This window comes from Myotis yumanensis, unplaced genomic scaffold (assembly GCF_028538775.1).
Source record: "Myotis yumanensis isolate MYYU_CA2020_CCGP unplaced genomic scaffold, mMyoYum1.0.hap1 SCAF_18, whole genome shotgun sequence".
In the NCBI taxonomy this organism is placed as follows: Eukaryota; Metazoa; Chordata; class Mammalia; order Chiroptera; family Vespertilionidae; genus Myotis; species Myotis yumanensis.
The window spans coordinates 39,174,700-39,196,087 of record NW_027223769.1 but is presented as its reverse complement, the minus strand read 5'-3'; the positions used below and the strand labels follow the sequence as shown (position 1 = coordinate 39,196,087).

General features: G+C 61.6%; 1 protein-coding gene across 5 annotated transcripts in view; it reads right to left on the bottom strand.

Moving 5' to 3' along the window:
• The window catches only part of ABCC12 (ATP binding cassette subfamily C member 12), a 31,486-nt gene that overhangs the window by 6,851 nt on the left and 3,247 nt on the right, over positions 1–21,388 (bottom strand). The window contains exons 4-22 of one of the 5 annotated variants that reach the window (XM_070397820.1): positions 21,075–21,308; positions 19,898–20,071; positions 19,215–19,362; positions 17,096–17,244; positions 14,271–14,378; positions 12,474–12,749; positions 10,355–10,426; positions 9,869–9,993; positions 9,004–9,076; positions 8,089–8,292; positions 7,769–7,903; positions 7,571–7,655; positions 7,427–7,495; positions 7,119–7,208; positions 6,395–6,498; positions 5,200–5,397; positions 4,395–4,621; positions 3,459–3,596; positions 1,111–1,267 (exon numbers count right to left, since the gene is read on the bottom strand). In XM_070397820.1, the coding sequence (XP_070253921.1) occupies positions 1,111–1,267; positions 3,459–3,596; positions 4,395–4,621; positions 5,200–5,397; positions 6,395–6,498; positions 7,119–7,208; positions 7,427–7,495; positions 7,571–7,655; positions 7,769–7,903; positions 8,089–8,292; positions 9,004–9,076; positions 9,869–9,993; positions 10,355–10,426; positions 12,474–12,749; positions 14,271–14,378; positions 17,096–17,244; positions 19,215–19,362; positions 19,898–20,071; positions 21,075–21,308 (2,766 nt within the window). Of the gene's footprint in view, positions 1–1,110; positions 1,298–3,458; positions 3,597–4,394; positions 4,622–5,199; positions 5,398–6,394; positions 6,499–7,118; positions 7,209–7,426; positions 7,496–7,570; positions 7,656–7,768; positions 7,904–8,088; positions 8,293–9,003; positions 9,077–9,868; positions 9,994–10,354; positions 10,427–12,473; positions 12,750–14,270; positions 14,379–17,095; positions 17,245–19,214; positions 19,363–19,897; positions 20,072–21,074; positions 21,309–21,388 lie in introns of those variants that run through there. The other 4 variants (XM_070397819.1, XM_070397822.1, XM_070397821.1 and 1 more) reach the window with 4 other exon arrangements.

Sequence of the window (21,388 nt, the reverse complement as noted above, 5' to 3'; positions counted from 1 at the left end):
CAAGCAGCCGTCAGGCCCCACGGCCCCCCAGCCCCGCCCTCCCAGCACCTCACACAGCAGCCTGGTTCCCAGCCAAGTGCCAGCAGTGCGGCTGGGTGGTGGGTGTGTGTGTCTTCAAACACTTCCTCTGTGTTTAGAAATATGGTGCTTGCTTTTCCCTGGCCTCCAGATGGTGACAGCCAGCCCCCCACCTTCCACCTGATCACCGCCTCCTGGTTGGAGCGGCGGGCTGGGAGCCGGGTTCCCAGGCTGCAGACGGCAGGCCATGGGCCCCTAGCTGCCCCGGGGGTGTCCCGCCCCTCCCTGTCCTCCCTGCCGTTACCCACGCCCACCCCCCCCCCCCCCTGCAGCCCGGAGGCATCACAGGGGATCAGGTGGAAGGAAGCACCAAGCCCCGCTGCTTGCTTCCCAAGTGGGAGAATCTGGGCCCAGACTGGGGGTGTGGTTTCCTAAGGTCACCCACAGGCACCCTGCCCACGGCTGACGCCTGCACAGGAGCCCTAACCATAGCTGACACCTGCACAGTTACCCTGCCCACGGCTGACACCTGAAGCGAGGCCAGCCTGCGAAGACCCCTCCAAGGCCACACAAAAGCAGGGGAGCCCTGAACACCCCGCCCGCCCGGCCCTCCTCCTCAAGCACAAAGGGATCAACAATCTGACAAACGCAGCCCACGGCACAGACGCGCAGGGACCGGGTAAAGAAAAGAACCGGCCCTGGGAGGGAGGGACTCTCGTTAATACACTCGGGGACATTAAACATACATAGGCAGCTGCCTGAAAGGGGCTCTTTCAAACACTCCCTGAGAGAGTGGGTGGAAATGGAGCATCTGGACATATGGTTGCCATACGCACAAGTCAGTGGAACGGCCGAACGGCCAGGCTAAGGCAGGTTCCCAGAGGGAAGATGAAAGACAAGAACAGGAGACTCTGATACAAGAAAGGAAACGGGAAACGGTGGAGGCCCGCTCAGTCGCCAGGCCTTTGAATGACATGAGCCGCTAAGCGCTCTGCTGACCCCATTCGAGCTGTGCTTTCTATTAGGCCCGCCCTCCCTCCCGCACTCTATGCGAGAGCCTCCAGGCCAGGCCCTCCCGACACCAGGCGGTACCTGGATGATGTAGGACAGCGACAAGCCTTTGGACGCGGCGCTGACGGAGAAGAAACTCAGGGTCACCATCAGGGCCACGATGAAGGTGACGATGTTCATGAGGACGTCCATCCTCAGGGCGAACCAGCGCAGAGCGCAGTTGAAGTACAGGAGGTGGCTGGAGTTCTCGTCGTTGAGCATCTTAAACCTGAAATGAGGAGACGGGCAGACGGGGTCAGGCGGGCGGCCGTGGATCAGGGTCCGGGCTCCTGGAGAAAGCAGGGCAGGCCAGGGCGTTCTTCAAGGGCGAACGCGCTTTTCCAGAAACGGACATCTGTCCTTGCTCTTTGAAATCTGCTGTCGTGGGCATAGGGGTAAAGGGAGAGGGTTTGTAAGAGAACAGACCAGGTGCTTCCCACCTGCTTTCCCCCCCTCATTTCTCCTTCCCCCTACCCCTCCCGTGCCAGACATGTGCGCTCAGCACAGCCTGACCTGGCCCAGCCCTGGGGAGAGAGAGGGGCTGTGTCTTTCATACATTCAGGATGGAAATTTTAACCGGACTGAGCTAACCATAACCAAGAGAGACATGGGATCCAGTTGCCACTGAAGTTTCCCTGACCTGCTTGGAACAGCTGGTAGATACTATTGGGGGGAAATGAAAGCCTTTCAACATTTAACCCCCCAGAGAGCTACGGCTCCTCCTGTGGCTGTGCTGCTCCCTCCTGTCCTAGGGCTGCTCAGGGGTTCTCTTCCGAGGCCCCTCCTCCTGCCGGTCCCCAGAGCTTAGGCCAAAGATTCTCGCAGACACCATGGTGTTTCTATGGTGTCGCTAAACAACCCACAAACTCCATTGACAGCTTCAGGGACTCGGCCGTCACCTGAGGTCTCAGCTGTGAGGATGGGTAGGTTTGCAGACGCAGAATCCCTGGCTCATGCGTGGTTAAGCATTTTTGTCTGTTGGCAGAAGCAGTACTTTTACCAGAAAGGGCTCCAGAAAGTTCACGACAGGCCAGAGGGTGTTGAAAGAGGGGAGACCCGTCAGTCACGCAGGGCTCCGCCCTCCAGAGCCTTGCGGAGGCCTTGAGGACACGGGGCTCAGACCTCTTCCGTTTGTCGGGAGTCGGGAACGGCTCCTCGGACAGACACTGGGAGGCCCACTGTATGGTGCAAGGGCTGTTGACACATGACTTTCAGTCCCACTGGTGGCAGGACTAGCTGATGACTGAACCAAAGACAAGGATGCCAAGCCCCATGGAGATCCTGGGTGGCCAAGGGCAGAAAGGGAAAGAGAATTAGAGGCAAGCGTTGAAGTGTGTGTCAGGCCTTTAGGGAAGGAAGAGAGAAAAAACAAAAACTCGTCACCCCAGGATCTTGTGAAGAGCTCAGAAGGCCCTCAGTACATGTTGGGAGAGTCAGAAGAAACAAAACCACCAGAGATCTAAGTGACAGAGACTGCTATAGATTCGCCAAACTCCATTTTCTCGTCTTCCAATGGACACCGTTGGACTGCATTTCCCAGCCTCCTTTGCAGTTAGGCGAGCCCATGTGACTGAACTCTGGCCAGTGAATGTGCAGAAATGATGAGCATCTTCATTGGGGTTGGGCCAATAAAAATGTCACCTGGGTCCTCCACCCAGATCTCTCTCCAGGACCCTGGGGACTGTGCCCAGAGCCCTGGCGATGGAAAAGTGCCCCTGGAAGGAGACGTGTACGGAGGCCGGAGCACCGTTCCTACCCTGCATGGACCCCGCTCATTGCGACTGGAGGAGGAACGAAGCTCCGAGAACTGGGCGTTGCTGTTCCCACAGGGAGGGACTGTGATGGTACCAGCGCTCACCTGTGATTTCCTTGTGTTTTAGGAGTTTGGCGCTGCAAGACGCCCGAGAGACTTTCTGATCTGGTGCCCCCACTTTATAAGGCAGGACACCGGTCTGCCCACTGAGTGCCTTTGAAAATGACCTTGACAAGGACTATGTCATAACATGAGGCTGCTGGAAAATGAAGCTGGCCAAAAGTGGTTGTGAGCATTCCAGGAGGAAGAAGAGACTGGAAGGAAATCCGTGACAGTATTACCAGGATTTGGGGTGCGGGGACCTGTGCCTGACTTTGTATTTTTCTGTTTTCTGTTGTCTCCTGTTTTCCTAAGTTGAACACATTTTGCTTTCAGTGTGAAAAAATATTCACATCCCACGCTGAGGTGGTCACTGAAAGAGCTCACATCTTTGGGGCCCCAGACGCGGGGAAGAAAGGCGGGTGTCTGCGAGGGCGCCTCCTCCCTTCTGCCGGCTCTACCTCCCCGGCGGGTCCCCAGGCGCCCAGAGCAGCCCTGGGTGCATGGCTGTGACCTCCCGTCAGGGGTCAGAACTCACTTGGTGATGCAGTCCTCCCGCCTGTCGTAGGCGTGGATGATGCCCAGGCCTTGCATGGACGAGGTGATGTGTGAGAACCAGGGGGAGCGGCTCACATTCTCCACCTTCTTGATCTCCTGGACTCCTCGGTAGAAGACGCTGCGGGAGAGCAGAGGGCGGAGGGCGGCTCAGGGCTCCCCTCAACCCACCCGGATTCCCCCCTTCTCTAGGAGGGGCCGCCCTGTGTGTGTGTGTGTGTGTGTGTGTGTGTGTGGCGGGGCGGGCGGGTGGGGGCCTCTTGTAAGTGTGGGTCCAGAAATGAGAGCCATCCCCCGTGGTCTCAGTTCCCTGTGCTCCTCGGTGTGAGGCTCGCCGCACGAGAGAGATGTCGCTTAGCCTTTGAGAAGAATCTTTCCTACGGCGCAGCCTCTAAATATAGCTGCCAGCGCGGGCACCGGGCACCGAGAGGGAAAGGGATCTTTCCCAATTAGGGAGGAAGCGCTGCTGCGCCAGCCAGTGTGTGGCTTCTGAAGGCGGCGGCGAAGGTCGTGCTGAGCAAACCTCCTGGTGGCCTTGGGAGCCGGCTTGATTTTTTATATATTTTTAAATTGATTTCAGAGAGGAAGGGAGAGAAACATCCATGATGAGAGAGAGTCATGGACCAGCTGCCCCCTGCACGCCCCACACTGGGGATGGAGCCCACAACCTGGGCCTGTGCCCTGACCGGGAATTGAACCGTGACCTCCTGGTTCATAGGTCGATGCTCAAGCGCTGAGCTGCGCCAGCCGGGTAGGAGCCAACTTTAAAACTGAACCCTCCACGGGGTGCGACTGCCCTGGGTGTGGGCTCCAGGACACAGGACGCAGCACTGCCGCCTGCGACGGCCGGTCACTGTGTGGCAGGACCAGACCTGAGTGGTCGGCGTGCTCCTCCCCGTAACGCAGCGCCTCCACCTACCATAGAAGCACCAGGAAGCCCACGGCGAGGCCGGCCAGCACCAGGAGGACGGCGGGGAACACGGCGGCCAGGACCACGAGGATGAAGGCCACGAGGGAGATCTGTTGCAGGAAGCTCTCCGTGTGGAAGGGCAGCCTCACGTCCAGCTCGTCCATATCCTTGGAGAACTGGTTCATGAGCCGGCCGCTGGGCGTCATGTCGAAGAAGCTCATCGGGCTCTGCGAGATCTGCGGGCACCACCGCCGTGGGAGAGTCCGGGGTTCAGGGGGCGTGTCTGTTACACCTCGCCCCCTGCCGGGCTGGGGTGGTGAGCGCAGGGCCCCACCCTCCTTCCAGGGCCCCATGAAACGAGCCCGTGCTGGGTAGGGGAGGGTACCCCCTTCTGTGGCTTCCGTGTGCACGCAGCTCCCCTCCAAACCCGGCTCAGCCTGGGGCCCCTTTGGAGGAAGGGGGGATCTTGTGCCCAGGCACAGGAAGCTGTTCCCCTTAAACTTGCCCCGGCCAAGCCCTTCCTGGGGCCCTCGATGGACCGGGGCTCTTTGGAGCAGGAGGTGCCCTCTGGCCTGCTCGTGTCTGCTCGGTGCGGCCTCCTGGGGATCCTCCCTGGGCACCCCCAGCCTGGCCGAGGGCCCATGACCCCCCACCCCGAGTTCCCTGGGGTTTGCTCCCATGTTGGTAAGTAGGTCCTGGGAGGCGCTTCCCAGGCGCCACGGTCAGTTCCCTGAGCCCAGCACAGCGCCCGGGCCTGCGGTGCTCAGTGAGCCCTGTGGCTGTCCCCACGGTTACGTAGGGGCCCCGGGCGCACCTTGTCAAACATACGGTCGTGCAGCGCGGAGGACGCCATCAGGGTGGTCTTGGTGAAGGTGAAGCCCTTGGTGATGCCGAATGCCAGCACGGACGCCATGCTGCTTGCATACACCCACTGGTACACGCCGTGCCCGGTGTCGGCCAGCACCGTGCCGATCTCACACGGGCCCTTGCTGGTCTGCGGCCCACAGGTCATCTTTGGAGAAAAGCAAGAAAAAAAATCACCGAGCAGCAGTGAACGGCCAGGGGAGTGGGCGTCTCCCAGAAAGAGGGGATGAAAGAGAGGCTCTTACTGTGGAAAGCGAGTCGGGGTAAAACCGAGTCCGTGCCCTTTGGGGATGCCTGTGCTTTGACGGGTCACCAGGACCCCAAGGGGCACCTGACTTGGGAGGCTGGGCACGGTCCGGGGGAAGGCAGAGGAGACCAGCCAGGCAGGCTCAGGGCAGCTGTCGCAGAAGCCAGCTGAGCCTCAGGACGCCGGAGGTGACGCCAGTCGGGAGGGGGACAGGAGCACGGACATGTGCCCCGCCTCGCAGCTGCCCGGCAGGAGCCAGCAGGCCTTGGGGAGGCCCTGGCCCTGGGGAGGCCGGTCTCGGGTCCCGGTGTGGTAGGCCAGCGCCAGGCCCCTCCCCTTCCTGTGCTCAGGCCTCTGTCCGTCCTGAAGTCCCCGGTGCGTGGCCAGGGAGCCCGCATGGCTCCATCCGCCAGGGAGAGCCCCACATTTGCAACAGTTCTGGGGAGAGGCCGTCCGTCTCTTCCTTTAAAGATGGACGGTGGGCCCTGGCCGGTTTAGCTCAGTGGATAGAGCGTTGGCCTGGGAGCATAGAACCTTCTGGGTTCTATTCCGCTCAAGGGCACATGCCCGGGTTACGGGCTTGATCCCCAGTGGGGGGCGTGCAGGAAGCAGCCCAACCATGATTCTCTCTCATCATTGATGTTTCTCTCTCTCCCTTCCTCTCTGAAACCAATAAAAATAGATTTAAAAAGAAGATGGAAGGTGGCACACAGAACCCCGATGCTGTTTGTCTTAAAAAGTGGAAGGGGTTTCGGGTTCTGAACCGCGCGGGGTGAGCAGGGGCCTCCACTTCGTGAGCAGGAGCCACAAGGGGAGGACGAGCTCGCGTGGCGTCGGGTGGGGTCCGGCTCCCGGGAGCCACCTCCTCAGCGTCTGCCGGTGCCCGAGGGCCACTCACCTCCGAGGCCTTGTCCAGCCAGAAGCCCAGCCACCAGTTGCTGAAGGCGGTGCTGCCGATCATGAGGAGGAAGAGCGTCAAGGTGAAGAGGGAGAGGAGGTAGCCTGCAGGGAGGAGAGGCCGCGGTGCAGGCGCAGCCGGCTCCCTGGGCCCCGCCTGATGGAGATGAACCTGCCGGGAAAGGCCCCGCCCTGGGAACCACCCTCCAGGCTGGCGGACGGGTCTGGGGGTTGCGCCCCTGAACCCACGTGGGGGCACCCAGCCGCCTGGTTGGAAAGTAGGTCCAAGTTGTCAACTTTTGGAAAAACCAATATGCACTGAGATGGAAGTGACTCCGAATTCTTTAGGGACAAACAGGGAATGCCCCGTCTTGCTGGGAGCGAAGGGGGGTGACTGTCTAAGTGCTTTGCGCCCCGAGCTGATGGGGGGCGCGCTCAGCGACGGAGAGGAGGCCACGGAGGCGCACCGCTGGGTTACACCGCCGCCCCCCATTTCCTTCCGACAGACAGAGCCCAGCAGCCTGAACGGCCATACAGGGCGATGCCGTGGGAAAGGCCGTATTGTCCGACTTGATATTCTTGGGGGGAGAGAGGGGGAGCATTGATAAACAGCCTTCGCCTAACGAGACGAATCATTAAAGAAATCGTAAACAGGTGAACCCAGGCGTCTAAGAAGGAGCACTTTTACATGCAGAGTACATCAAGAAACCCGTTTAATGCCAAACCTCCAGCCGCCTTAATGTACGTGTGATATGTCCTCCAGGTCACGGCTCCTTCCCGGGGGGGCTGGGTCTGGACGAGCTGGTGCAGAGGGGCTGTGGGGACAAACACCAGTCCTGGGCTCCCCTGGGGGGAGGGGGGCCATGGGCCAGGGGACCCTCCCGATTCCCCAGGCCTCCCCCAGGGCAGGCACCGCCCCTCCTGCCCTTTCCCTGCGCCTTCAGGTTCCCAAAACACTTCCGCTCCTTTGATTTTGTTTGGTCGTGCAGCCAACGTGGAGGCGCGCAGAGCTGAGGGAGTGGGTGGCACGCACCTTTGATGTCTATGAATTCTGAGTACGTGTCGGATTCTTTTCCTTCCTCTTTCTCATCGGGAGCCAGAACTAGGGTGAGAAAGGGAAGAGGGAGGTCTGTGTCCACTGAGCCCCAGGTAACACAAGAGGCAGTGATTCCAGCGCAGCTCGGACCCGCACCTTCGTCTCTGTCCGCGGGGCCCTCCTGCAGGGCCTCCACCATCGCCGAGTTGTAGATGTGCTCAGGGTCCTGGGGACAGAACCAGTGCCTTCTGCAGGCGCAGCGAGAGACCGCCCCAGCCGGACACCCGAGGGGAGGCCCGATCCGGGCGCCCAGGCTCCCAGGTCCCCGCACGCCACTACCTTGAACTGCAGCCCCCGGAGGTTGTGCACCAGCTTTGCATAGCGCCCTCTCTCCTCCATTAGCTCCTGGTGGGTTCCCTTCTCACAGATCTCTCCATCTTCCAACAAAATGACCTCGTCACAGGACTCCAGGAACTGGGGGGGCGGGGGGGGGGGGGGGTAAAGCCACTGCAGTGAGCGCCCGCTGCCTGAGGGGGGCCACGTATCCCCGGCCCTGCTCCTCCCTGACTGTCCAGCTGAGGACAGCCCAGGGCTGGAGAGGAGACTGCAGCGCCGGTGCCACACCCATGCCACGGCCGGTGGGCCTGTGGTCCGGTCACCTGCAGCTGGTGCGTCACCAGGACGACCGTCTTGCCGCGGAGCGCCTTCCGGATGCACTCCTCGAAGACGTGCTTCCCCACGCGGGCGTCCACGGCCGACAGCGGGTCATCCAGCAGGTAGACCTCGCGGTCCGAGTAGACGGCGCGGGCCAGGCTGATCCTCTGCTTCTGCCCCCCCGAGAGGTTGAGGCCCCGCTCCCCGATCTGCGGACGGGGCAGTGCTCCTGCTCATCACCACACCCCAGCTCCCCCCTTCCCCGCAGGGACCCCGACAGCACCCAGGCCTCGGGGCTGCTGGGAGCCTGCTCTTCCCAGCACGGGTGAGGGGCGCCTGGCTCACCATCCCAGGTGCAGGCCCATCGGGAGGGGCTGCGTCTGGACCGCTCGCCCCAAGAGAGTGGAGGGCAGGAAGCTCGGGGAGGGGGACAGGCTCCCCGGAGGGAGGCGTGGCTGGGAGCAGAGGGACCAGCATCCGGGCAGTGTCTGGAGGGGACGTGATCCTCCTGGGCCCACAGAGGCAGTGAGGCAGACAGGGGCCCTCGAGACCAGCCACAGACCAGCACCTGGCCCCCCATCCTCCGAGGATGGGGCCACCTCGGGGAAGCGGGCAGCGTGAGGTTAACGTGCTTGGCTGCCAGCAGCAGGACCCTTGGCTGCCTCTCCGGAGGCAGATGGGAAGTGGTCCCAGGGGCGGCCACGCTGGACCCAATACAGGTGGGGTTGGTGCCACCTCCGCTGTGACATCCCCCAAGCACAGGCCCAGATGAGAGTCTGAGACGGGGGACCTGACTTTCCCGCATGTCCGGGCACTGTTCTGGCCGCGGGGCATTGGGCGTGGACGGAGCTTGGCTGCCCTTTGGCCCTGGGCAGTCGGGCTGCCCAATGCCGCCGTGGGGCCGAGCCCGCCCCGCTCACCTCGGTCAGGTCCCCGTAAGGCAGGCTGCTCAGGTCCTCCTGGAGGGCGCAGACTCGCACCGTGTGCTGGTACCTGTGGGTGCGAGGGTCAGAGGTCAGCGCAGTGAGGAAGACCCGCCGCCCAGGCTGCACCGGAGACACTGCTGTGGTCCCTGGGCAAGGGAGGGCATGGCCAGTGCTTTGTCCTGAATGTCCAAGGGCAGCTGCCCCCGGACCCGGTGCCCTCCTCCAGCTGATAGAGGGGACTGGACGGCCCTTTCCTCAGGGTTCCCACCACGAGGGGGCGCCAGTGGCTGGCACTGCTCCTGGGAGTCAGAGGAGGGGCCTCAGGCCTCCGATCTGCCCTTCGGTAGCTTTGACCTTGGGCAGGTCAACGTTCCTCTCTGGGCCTCAGCCTCTTCCTGGGTGAGATCCCCCTAAATGGGTGGTTCTGGAACTCCTGAGAGACTGGACCCCGGAGAGAGCAGAGCTGGGAGGCCGGGGCGCCGGTGTCTGCAGAGTCAGGACTGGAAGGTTGCGCTCATTCCCTTCGGCCACTGTGGGATGTCAGCAGCAGCAGCAGCAGGTCCCGTGGCCCGCGGCCAGGTCCCGGCTCAGCGCTGCTCGACTTCAAGCCACCTCGTGGATCCGTGGCCCCACACGGAATGGCCAGATGGACCTTCCTGTGGCCGGACAGCACGTGCGGAGACGGAGACCGGGAGCCCGGCTCCCATTCCACGTGTCCTGGAGCGCGACCCAGGCCTGCAGGGGGCGCCTCCTGGACTCGGGTCAGGAAGGGGACCACCGGTGCCCGTGCGTCCGGTCCGATCGGCTCCTGCAGCGGAGGGTCCCGGACACGGCAGCTCCTGCCCTGAGTGAGCGTTACCTCTGGTGGTCGTACTTGGCTCCGAACAGGATGTTCTCCCTCACGCTCCCGTGGAAGATCCACGCCTGCTGGGACACGTAGGCCAGGGTCCCGCTGACCGCCACCACCCCCTGCTGCAGCTGCATCTGCAGGCACAGAACCAGGACCCTCAGAGCTGACCCGCCGACGGCTCCCGGGCCCATTGGGCGCCTGCGCCCCTTCTCCCTGAGCTTTAATCCTGAGGGTGCGAGAGGGGGACACTATCTCATCCCCGGGCTGCAGAGCCCGACCGTGCAGGCCGAGGGCTTCGACGTCAAACACCTGCAGGGGGCCAGGCAGGAACGTTCTGGAAGAGGCAGCCGAGGGTCCTGCTGCTGGCCGCCAAGCACGTCAACCTCACGAACATGACCTTTCACTCTGCCCAGCTGCAGGGGCCACTATTCTCACGGACCCAGCACACAGCAGCAGGGACCCTGACATCGCGGCGTGTCCACCCGCACAGCTCACCTGGCCCAGCAGAGCTGCGATGAGGGAGCTCTTCCCGCTCCCAATGTTCCCGCAAATCCCCAGGACCTTCCCCTGCAGAGAAACAGGAAAGAGACTCTGTTGCTCCCCTGTTCTTACTGGATCTGGGGACAAAGGTGTCGCCTCCACACTGTGCAGGTGGGGACCATGGTGGCTCCAGGTGGTGGCGGTGCAACCTCGGACCCGGCCGGACTCAGCCGGGGAGGATGCAGGGACCCGAGTGTTAGTGAAGCGCCCTCCCCCCTCGCGCTGTGCGGGGCGCCTGGAGGGCCTGGAGACGCCCGCTGCGGGCACTGGTGCGGAGCAGCCTCGCGCTGGCACGGGACACACTCCCTGGACACACATGCCCGTCCTGCGCCCAGGCTCCGGGAGAGGACATCTAACCGAGGTGATGCTCGTTGGGGGCGGACAGTGAACAGCAGAGGAGGAAAGGTTCGCAGTGTGCGGGGTGCACACCACGGGGACGCGGGACGGGGAGCTGGGGAAGCCTTCCCGGAAAGACACCCGTCTCGGGGGGTCCTCCCGGACACGGCCCCGGCCAGAGACCCGCGTGGAAGCGGGAGGTGCGGGCACCAGCGGGCCCAGGGCACCGGGCCGTTCTGTGAGTCGTGCCACTGCTTGGGGCCATCTCAGTGCCCTGTCTCCTCCTTGTCCTTGGCAGAGAACCCACGAGGCCTGGGCTTCTGATGATTCACTTGTTAAAAATAAAATACAATAAAATACAGACTCCGTCTCGAAACCTGCGGGCGGGCAGCGCCCCCGGGCCCTGGCTGGCCTCCCATACTGGCTGCGTGTGGGTCGCGTTTTGCTTTTAAGCAGAGCAGCACTGCAGGCTGCGAAGAGCAGGCCCGGCCAGGCGCCTGGGTGTTAGCTTCCTGTGCCTCAGGCTCCTGACCCTGAGCCGGGTAGCCGTGGCGCCCACCTCGCAGGGTGAGGAGGTGTCAGAGGAGTTGAGTGTGTTCCTGCTCATGAACGCCAGCCGTTGTGAGCTGCCCGTGTGCTCCATGTCAAATTAAGAGCACGTCTGAGAACCCTTATGGGAGCCCGTCCGTTTGAGCCCGACCACCTGCTGGATGGTGTAGTCCACATGGACATGGGCTCCAGGTCCTTCGAGGTTTGCAGATCGGCACTGACATAGCCGCCACCTTCTCTCAGCTCGGAGAGGACGACTCCGTTGTGCGGGTCCATAGTTTTAACGTTTGGGGAAGTGCCCTGGCCATTGTGGCTCAGTGGTAAGAGCGTCGGCCTACGGACTGAAGGGTCGCTGGTTCAATTCCCGTCAAGGGCATGTACCTAGGTTGCAGGCTTGATCCCTGGGGTGTGTGCAGGAGGCAACCAATGGATGTGCCTCTCACATCAATGTGTCTCTCTGTCTCTACCCTTCCCTGTGGAGAGCGGCTACAGCGTTGGGACAGGTTCAAGCCTCGGACTGATGAGAGGGCACAGTCCTCTCATGGCCACGTGCAAGTCCCAGCGTGGAGGGCAGGGCCCTCCCAGCACAGTGATAGCCAACAGCTGTAGCTGTGAGCTTGAACCTGTGGTCCGAACACGTGGCCCCATGTGCCTGAGTGATGTGGGCTCGCTGGAGCTCAGGTGCATGTAGTTGAGTAGGATTGAAACCCAAGAGAATGTTGTAAACATCTTGACCACGCCCTTACTGTGCCTCGTGGCATCTGCTATAAAATAAAGACACGGCTTGTAGCCCATGTTGCTCTCTCCATCCGAGAGGGCAACATCCCACCGAGACCCAGCTTTCTTCTCTTGTCTGTCTTTTCTAATCCTTCGCCGCCCCCTCTCAGGGTCACTGAACCAGGCTGAGCTGGCGCGGCACATAAGGCGCCTGGGGCTGAGTGTGCCATGGCCATGCCAGCTCGCCACACCTCCCTTCCACTCTCTCAAATCCAATAGAAAAAGTATCCTCAGGTGAGGATTAACAAAACAAACCAAGAAACAGTAACAACAAAAATTCAGAGAAGAAAGCCGCCTGGTTAGAGACATCCCGCCCCGCCTCCAGCCCAACCTGAACGCCCCGGGGCCTTGCGAAGGCGTGGCTGTGTGCCGCCCAGCCGAGGGACGGGCCAGCCTGGAGGTCCGGACCCACCTTCCTCACCACGAAGCTGATGTTGTGCAGGACCGACTTGCTGCCACCGCTCCGGTCCTCCGGGCCCGCGGCGCCCGGGGCCGAGGCACTCGGCATGTATGTCTCCGACCTCTGTTTCGTGAGAAGGAGCTTTTCCTGCTTCTCCGCTTTCTTTTCGTCGCTTTCCCGGCCGGCCTCTTGCTCCCACGTCAGGGTGGCATTTGCTAAAAGCAAGACAGTGTCTGTGCCTTCTGGTTGGGTGATGTAGGAGGGGGGGCTTCTGGCTACGAGAATTCTCTAAGATCAAAGAAACAGAATTAACTGGGTAGACGCCATCCGTTGGCAGGAATCACCCCAGGACACCTCTAGCCGCCTCCAAGCACACAGTCTTGGCGGTTCTGCCCCAGACGTCCGGGGAGGGCGACTGAGGCTGCTCCCCCAGGAGGACCTGCGGCTGAAGGGGTACCCTGGCCCCGACCACGGAGGACGGTGGCTCTTTAACCACCAGGCCTGTGGGGGTCACCCGCACGGAGCGGGCCCCTCCCAGCTGCGTTTTACCCTCACGCCCACGGTAGCAGCTTTTTAAAAAATATTTTTAATTGATTTTAGAGAAAAAGGGAGAGGGGGAAAGAGAGAGACACAGCAATGATCAGAGGGATGGCTGGCATTCTGACAGCTCTGGGGACCCGGCGCCGTGTGACTGGGCGTGAGGAGGACAGTGCCGGCCGGGGAAGGCGCTGGTCCCTGCGTCCCTGCGTCAGTCCAGACGAGGTGATGAGGCATCGAGTGAAGGTGGGGGCCCGGGGCCCGGGGCCCGGAAGGAGTCAAGAGAGAGCAGTGCCCTCTGGCCTGAGACATCCGGTATCAGCATTAGCACAGGTCACGGGACGGCGTCGAGCCTTCCAGGCAGTCTCACATCTGGCGGCTTTTTAAACAGGGGAATACGTGGCCAGGAGATGGGTCAGCAGGGCCCTCGGGGGCAGGTGTGGACGGTGAGGGAGAGAGGGATACGGACACTGAGCGTGCGCAGGTGGCCTCTGGCTACAGAGTAAGGTCTCGCCATCCGTTTGCAGATATTGAGCCTGCTCCTCTCTCTCTCCCTCTCTCCCCCTCTCTCTCCCTCTCTCTCTCTCTCTCTCTCTCTCTCTCTCTCTCTCTGGTGCCCTGGCCACCTCTTGGTTCATGGGTCACCGCTCAACCACTGAGCCACCCCGACGGGGTGAGCCTGCTGCTCTCTTGACCAGAACGCCCTCACCTCAACGTCACAACCACCTATCTGCCCTTCCCGTGCGCCCCGCAGCCCCGCACCGTGTACAGCAGGTGCTGGGGGGCTTGGTCCTACACTAGGCCAGTCCAGACTCTCTCTCCTATGCCTGTGCGTTTCCCACAATGCCGTGTGTGTGTGGGAAACACAGTCAGTCTTTGATGAGCAAATAAACGAGTGAATAAAGTGGCTGAGTGTTGGGTAAATAGGGTGCCCCCATCGCTCCCAGCACCACACTCCTTGCAGCACAAACCAGACGGGGGGCGGGGCGGGGGGGCTGTGTGCACACCCAGCCCCGCTCCCGGAACCGCCTCAGGTCCTCGGCTTGGACAGGAGCGGGGCTCAGTGATCGTCTGTCTGTAGAGCCTCCATCTCGTTTTCCCTGAAAGGGGGGCCACCTAGAAGCGCGGCCCGTGCCCTCCACCCGCAGGTGTGCGCCCCACCTCCCCGGGGGCCTTCTCCCCAGTGGCTGGGCTCGGCTTCCCTTATCTGGGAGTCTCCCCCACCCCCCGAAAGGAGACCTCTCTCCCCTACTCACCCAGCGTGAGTCATACCTTCATTCTCCTCAGGGAGACGCTGGCTTCGGCAGCCGCCTTGACGGAGAAGGGCAGGATCGCGATGGAGAACTTCATCACGTTGAACATGGCGATCACACTGAAGGCCTGCCGAGCGGGGGGTGGGGGGTTAGGGGGGGACCGGGGTCAGGATGGGTGTGGCCTTGGCCTGGGACCGTGACAACCCGGGGGCGGGGGGGGGGGACCCAGGTGCAGCCGCAGACGTCACAGGTCGGCGGATCGGGGTAGCAACATCTCAATCTGTTTGTCTTTTGGGTTTTCACCAAAATGGTGGGAGCCGTGTCCCAGCCGCTGCCAGTCCACAGGGTCGGGTCGGGGGAAGGGCCGCTCACTGATGCTTTGGGAAATCTCCACCCAAACACAGTCGCACTAGCCCCGACCATTCCGTCCAGGCCACCCATCCCCCCTCCTCCTGGCTGCTGCAGGAGCCCCTACCCTTGGAGCTCCAGCCACCTCCGCACCCTCACAGCCCCAGCCTGGCCCCTGCGGGCTTCAGGATTGACCTCTGGCCTCCACGCCCCACCTCCCCACGCACCAGGGACAGGCTTGAGAGCCTTTGTTCAACTGCCATCTCTCCTCCCCCCATATCACTTTCCCTCCACTGGGGTCTTCCTCACCGAGCCTGGCCCAGGGGGCGAGTCATGTCTCCTGGCTCAGGGACCGCCCCCCCCAGCACGCCAAGCCCTCCCCCGCCCCTGCCCCAGGCCCCTCACCTTTACCTGCCTCCCCCCTCAGCCCCAGGGGCCCGTCCTCTGCCTCGGTAACTTATTTCCTACATCGGTTCCTTCTATGAATCTCTTCCGCAACCGCTGTGACTTCCTAGCCCAGCGACGGCGAACCTTCTGAGCTCGGCGTGTCAGCATTTTGAAAAACCCTAACTTAACTCTGGTGCCGTGTCACATAGAGAAATGTTTTGATATTTTCAACCATAGTAAAACAAAGACTTATATTTTTGATATTTATTTTATATATTTAAATGCCATTTAACAAAGAAAAATCAACCAAAAAAATGAGTTTGCGTGTCATCTCTGACATGCGTGCCATAGGTTCGCCATCACTGTCCTAAATAAATGTCCTCTTATAGTTTGAGTCTTGGCTCTGAATTCTTTCCCAGCCAGAACACAAGTTTTTAAAAGAGCGAAAGAAAGAAAAGAGAAAGAAGTCTCCCAGCTGGGGGTGCCCGGGCGTGCCCCGGCGCCTCTCTCAGAGCCCGCTTCTCGCCGGCCCAACGTCTGATGGCAGCATCTCCCTGGCCGCCCTGAGGAGTCACCAACAGCTCCCCTGGGCGCATCCGGAATGATCTGCCTGCTGCTGAGTGAGCCCCTCGGCCGGGTGGCCTCAGCGAACCCTCGTCAGTTCGTCTGTTCGTTAGGAGAGGGAGGGAGGATGCCGCCTTCCTCACATCTGGCCCTAGATCCATCCCCCAACAGCGCTCAGTGCCCCGGCCCCAAAGCGGGTCTCGGCTCAGGAAAGGGCCTTGGCTCAGGCGACAGAGCCCCAGCCGCCGGGCGGACCCCCTATGTGAGGCCCTGCCTGGAGGGGCTGTGAGCAGGCAATTCCGCTCTGCGAAGTCCAAGCTCCGGGCCCAGGAACCTGTCTCAGCCTCGCTTCCTTCAGAGCGTCGTTTTAGACAAGTGAACTGGTCACTTCGGTTTCACAGTAACTTGCTTGGCGAGTTGCTGGGGGAGATGTCCTTGTTTGTTTGGGGATCATAAGGCCGCACAATAGCGGGGGGCGTTCTCCTCAGGCCGTCTCCCAGGGGCGCCCAGGGCGGGGCAGGTCCCCAGCCCCCGGGGTGCTCCCTGGGGAGCATCCACCTCTCCAGCCCCCACTCCCCTCCCGGCCCCGGGTTCGGGTGCCGTTCCTCCCGGCGAGCACCCTGTACTTTTTACTTTCTTTCTCTCCCTTTATCTTTCTTGCTTTTGTTGACTCCTCCCCCCACTTCCCTGGGACAGCGGCTCGTGCTGTGGCTGTCGGCGTCTGTTCCCGCTGGGCCGTCTCCCTCCGGCTGGGAGCTCCTTTGCCTCTGAGTGCACAGGCCCCTGCGGACGCTGAGCACCTGGCCTGCACCCCCTGTCTCCCCCCACATCTCCCCTGGCATCTCGGCCGGCCTCCCAGCCACAGGGACCCTCACCCCGTTCACAGATGATAAACCCAGGCGTGAGGAGCTCACGATTCGGACCTACAGCTCCACCGCCCGGAGAGCCCCGCAGACTCTCCGGGGTGTGGGATCGGGAGTCGGTGTGAAGGAGACCTCCTCCTCCTTCACCAGCTGTGCGTGTGGCTGCCCGAGCGGGGACGCTAACGCAGAGGTGAGGCGCAGGGTCCGATCGGGACCGAGCGGCTGCCTCAGGGGAGGGCTTACAGTGTCACCCGCACCCACTGGACATGCACAGACCATACGGGCACAGGCACAGCCCACCCTGCCCCGCCGTCAGGGCCCGCGTGACCGCTGAGGGCGCTTTCACTGTGCAGGAGAGAAGCCGGCCCCGCCACAGCCAGTGCCACCGGCCGGGGGGACTGGGGCAGGAACCAAAGGGCAGGGCACAAACGTGAGGAGAGCTGGGAACCCCGGCCCGTGCTCAGCTGGGGGTCTGAGATCGCGGGCCGCGGCAGGAAACCCCTGGCAGTGGTGTGTGCGGTCTGAGTGTGGGTTTCCAAGTGTCAGGTTGTGTGGCCACGTTAACGGTGCCCCTGGCACCGCCGTGGACCCGAAGGGTCGCTGTGAGCCTGCCCCCCACCATTGGGTGGTCAGTGCCAGGGCAGGCAGAGGCGGGGGAGCCGCCCCGTGGCACCATCCTTACCACGGGGGCCGTGAGCTTGCGCCGCAGCAGGATGTGGCAGGTGAACGTGGACACGATGGCGATGGTGGAGGCGATGGGGGCCAGCGCCGAGTTCCCGCTCTGGACAAAGCCCGCCTTCTCCAGGAGCTTCCTCTCCCTCCTCCTGATGTCTGCAGGGGGAGCACAGGCCGAGTCCAGTGGCACGTCCAGCCCCTGCCGTCCTCCGGGCACAGGGGTGAGGGGTCCCTGCCACGAGGTGCAGATGGAAGGAGCACCGAGTCCGGGCACAGAGCCGGCCTGGGCTGGGAGCGGTCCTGGAGGGCTCCCAAGGTCACTCCCCGCCCTGCGTCTCGGTTCCCGCGGGGGCCAGGCAGGCACCGTAATGACGGGTGCTGCACACAGGAGCCCGGAGGGAGCGTGCGGAGGGAGGGCACCCGATGGCCTGTGCGTTTCGGTGAGAGGGGCGGCCAGGGTCGCAGAGCGTCAGCTGCTCTGAAGTCCGAGATGTGGACTGGGGTGAGCAGCAGACCGAGTCCACATGCTCTGGAGTAAAGCCAGCAAGCTTATTTTTTAGCTATTTTTTTCAGCTTAGCTCACCCTTCATCTTTTTTTTTAAAGACTTTTTAAAATTGAATTTGAGAGAGAAGAAGGGAGAGGGAGAGAGAAAAACGGCGATGTGAGAGTGAAACGCCCACCAGTCGCCTCCTGCACGCCCCCTGCTGGGAATCGAGCCCGCAGCCTGGGCATGTGCCCTACGGAATCGAACCAACGACCTTTCGGTGCAGGGCATGACACTCGGCCACGGAGCCACGCCAGCCGGCCTCTCCTCCATCTGAAAGGCTGATCATGTGTGTGGTTGTGTGGCCTTCTGCACAGGAGCAGCTGGGAAATATGTGTGGACTTGACCTGACCTGACCGGGGTGGGGTTGAATCAAGGTGCATGGAACCACATTTATTCAAATCAAGGCAGTGTCTTTAAGTGAGTTCGGGGGTGAGGAAGCTTTTCTGGGTCCTCAGTGTGGGTCCCCGGGAGCGGGTCCTCAGCTGCAGGCCCAATTACACGCTGGCCGGGAGTGTAATTGTAGACCCGGGGAGTCCGCTGTAACGTGGCTCAGGTCATTAACCGGCCAAGCACCTGAGGCTCCGTAAGCAATTATGTAAATGTTCCCGCAGTTAATTTGCATTTATATTTGATCGGAATGGGTTAGTGCCGTCTTCAGGAGAGAAGCGGTCTGTGTCGCCTCTTACCTGCATGAGGCATGTCAGCCCGAGGGCCACCCAGGGACAGCGAGGCTCTGCAGGCACTGAGGGATTTATGTGTGCATGGGGGGGGGGGGGGGGTGTGAGAGAGTGTGTGCATGAGTGCATATGAGCATGTGTGGGTGCAAGTGTGTATGTGCATGAGTGTGAGAGTGTGCATGAGTGTGTGAGTGTGCGCGCGAGTGTATGTGAGTGTGCATATGAGTGTGTGTGCATATGTGCGTGTGAGTGCTTATGAGTGTGTGTGAGTGTGCATGTGAGCGTGTGTACAAGTGTGTGTATGTGAGAGAGATGGTGTGTGAGTGTGTACATGAGTGCATGAGTGTGTGCAAGTGGGTGTGTGTGTGTCTGTGTATGAGTGTGCATATGAGTGTGTGTATGAGTCTGGATGTGTGCATGTGGATGCTTATGAGTGTGTGTGAGGGTGTGAGTGTGTGCAAGTGTGTGTGTGCATATGAGTGTGTGTATGAGTATGGTGGGTGTGCATGTGTGTGTGTTTTGTGTGTGTGTAGAACTCTAAGTCAAGCAAGTAGCTTGAGGCCGCTCTTCTGCTCACCATGGTTGGTGGGCTCTTTCTGTGGAAGGGAACTGAGTGGTCAGCGCCAGCACCCACACGCCGGGCAAAGGCTAACCCTACGGGGCTCGCCTGCCGCGCCTGGCTCACCAGCGCAGATGCCATTTCCATGATGAAAGCTCCTGAGCCCTTCGAAGGGCCTGCAGGGCCGCTCAGGGGGCCCGTCTGGAACGCCCGGCGCCGGGAACCTTGCGAAGCCCTTAGGAAGACCCCGTGCTCCGGGCAAGTGGGTGTGTATGAGTATGATGGGTGTGCATGTGTGTGTGTTTTGTGTGTGTATAGAACTCTAAGTGGGTGCCCGCCTACCTCGGATGGTCTGGGTGAAGGGTTTCTCCCAGGCGTACATCTTAATCAGCTTGATGCAGGTCACAAACTCGTTCATGACCTGCACCCGCTTGTCCGTCATGGAGATCGCTGACCTTCGGAAAGCCGAGTTGAGCTTCGCCATGAACACCTGAAGGCGAGGTACCGACGTGTGTTCCAGGTGCCCTGCGGGCACAGCCGGCCTGAACACCCCCCCACCCCCTGAGGCTGGAGTTGGAGGGCGGGGACAGGGCCTAAGGGAAGCTGGCCAGCGTTCTCTCTCAGCCAGCGTGGTCTGGGGGCACCAGGCCATGTAAATACGCGGGCCACCAGGACGCAAAGGCGGTGTCGGTGGCTTTGACAAACTGGGGAAGCGTGCCCCGCCCCCGCCCCAAGGCTTTCAAATTCAAGTTTGAAAAACCACCACACTGTGCCCGCCCACCATGGCTCAGTGAACCAGGAGGTCAGGCTTCGATTCCCGGTCAGGGCACAGGCCCGGGTTAAGGGCTTGATCCCCAGTGTGGGGTGTGCAGGAGGCAGCCGATCGATGGTCCTCTTTCTATTTCTCTCTCCCTCCCCTTTCCTCTCTGAAACAGAAATATATTTTTTTAAAAAAAACCTGACACGGTGCCCAGAAAAGCTCGCACATCTGTGGGCACCCCTCAGGGCCGGGCAGTCAGGGTCACCTGGATGGGGACGAAGATGATGTAGACGGATATCCCGATGAGCGCCGTGGGCCCCAGGGTGAAAAAGGAGAACACGGCACAGACGACCATGAGGATGGGGATGGTGGCCGGCAAGGGGCAGAACAAGGCGGCTTCGAACAGGGAGCAGCTGTCGCTGGACAGCACGTTGAGCACCTGAAAGAGAGCCCGGGGCCCGGGGGGTCCAGGGGGCGGGGGTCAGCGTCATCGTCACCGTCACCGTGGCTGAGGGTCTGAGCGGAGGAGAGAGACGCCCCTCGGAGGGGCGGGGGCATCGGGCACCAGCACGATGAGCTCCGTGGCCCCCGTGCTCGCCTGGCTTTGAAGGGGCCCGTCTGTGTGCACCGAGGCGGCCGAGGAGGACGGCCAGCGAGAGCAGCAGCAGCACCCAGGCCCTGCCGTGCCAAGGGCGGCGGCCAGCCAGCCAAAGACCAGACGCTCAGTGGACACCGGGTGCTCACACCGCTGGGGGTGCCCGGGACTAGCGGGCTTTCCGGTGTACGGGTGAGGACTGTGTTGTAAGGATTAAGGGCGTAAGAAAATGTCAACTCGGGCCCTGGCTGGGCGGCTCCGTGGGTTAGAGCGCTGTCCCGCCAAGGATGGTCAGGGCACATGCCAGAACCAACCGATGGCTGCATCCATAGGTGATAAGTGGAGCAGCAAATCCCTCCCTCCCTCCTTCCTCTCTCTCTAAAAATCAACCAATGAATTTTTTTAAAAGAAAGAAAATGTCAACTCCGAAGTCCCCCAGGCACAGCTTCATTATGGCTTTGGCACCCCAACACTACACCAGTGGAACCGCCGGGTATATGGGTCAATCAGTTTGATCCATGACTGTAGCCGGCTCTGTATCGCCTCTGTGTCCTCACTGTCAATCAAAGCGAAGGGACGAGGGGACCCCTATGCCCAGCTGGGCAGAGACGACCCAAGTCCTCTAGCGTGAAGGGGCCCACTGGAGCCTCCTTCCCAGATGCCTCAGTGCTCTGAGTCTCCGCCCACCCAGCGGGGAGCCCCCATGATGTCCCCACCCGGCTCCAGGAGGCAGACTTTTTAATTAATTTCAGCAGGGTGGGGGGAGGACCGGACACAGGGAGACGGCTGCTCCGTCCAGAGGCACGTCTGACCCACAGCGTGCTCAGGATGCGCCCCGGCCGCTCACCTCGCCCACGGAGATGCGCTTCAGCGTCTTGAAGGACACCAGGTTCTCGAACACCAGGGTGGACACGGCCACTTTCAGCCGGATCGCCGTGCGGTAGTTGATGGCCCAGGCCAGGGCCCAGAAGAGGACTTTGGTGAACTCCGTGGCAAAGAGGGCCACGCACAGGCCGACGCCCACCCAGACGCTGCGGGCGGCGCTCTCCGTCTGCCGGAGGATCTGGTGGATGAGGACCATCTGCAAAACGGGAGGGGCGGGGGGGGGGGTGAGGAGAGGGCCGCTGGGTGAGGACGGGCGGGCGGCCCCCATGATGTCCC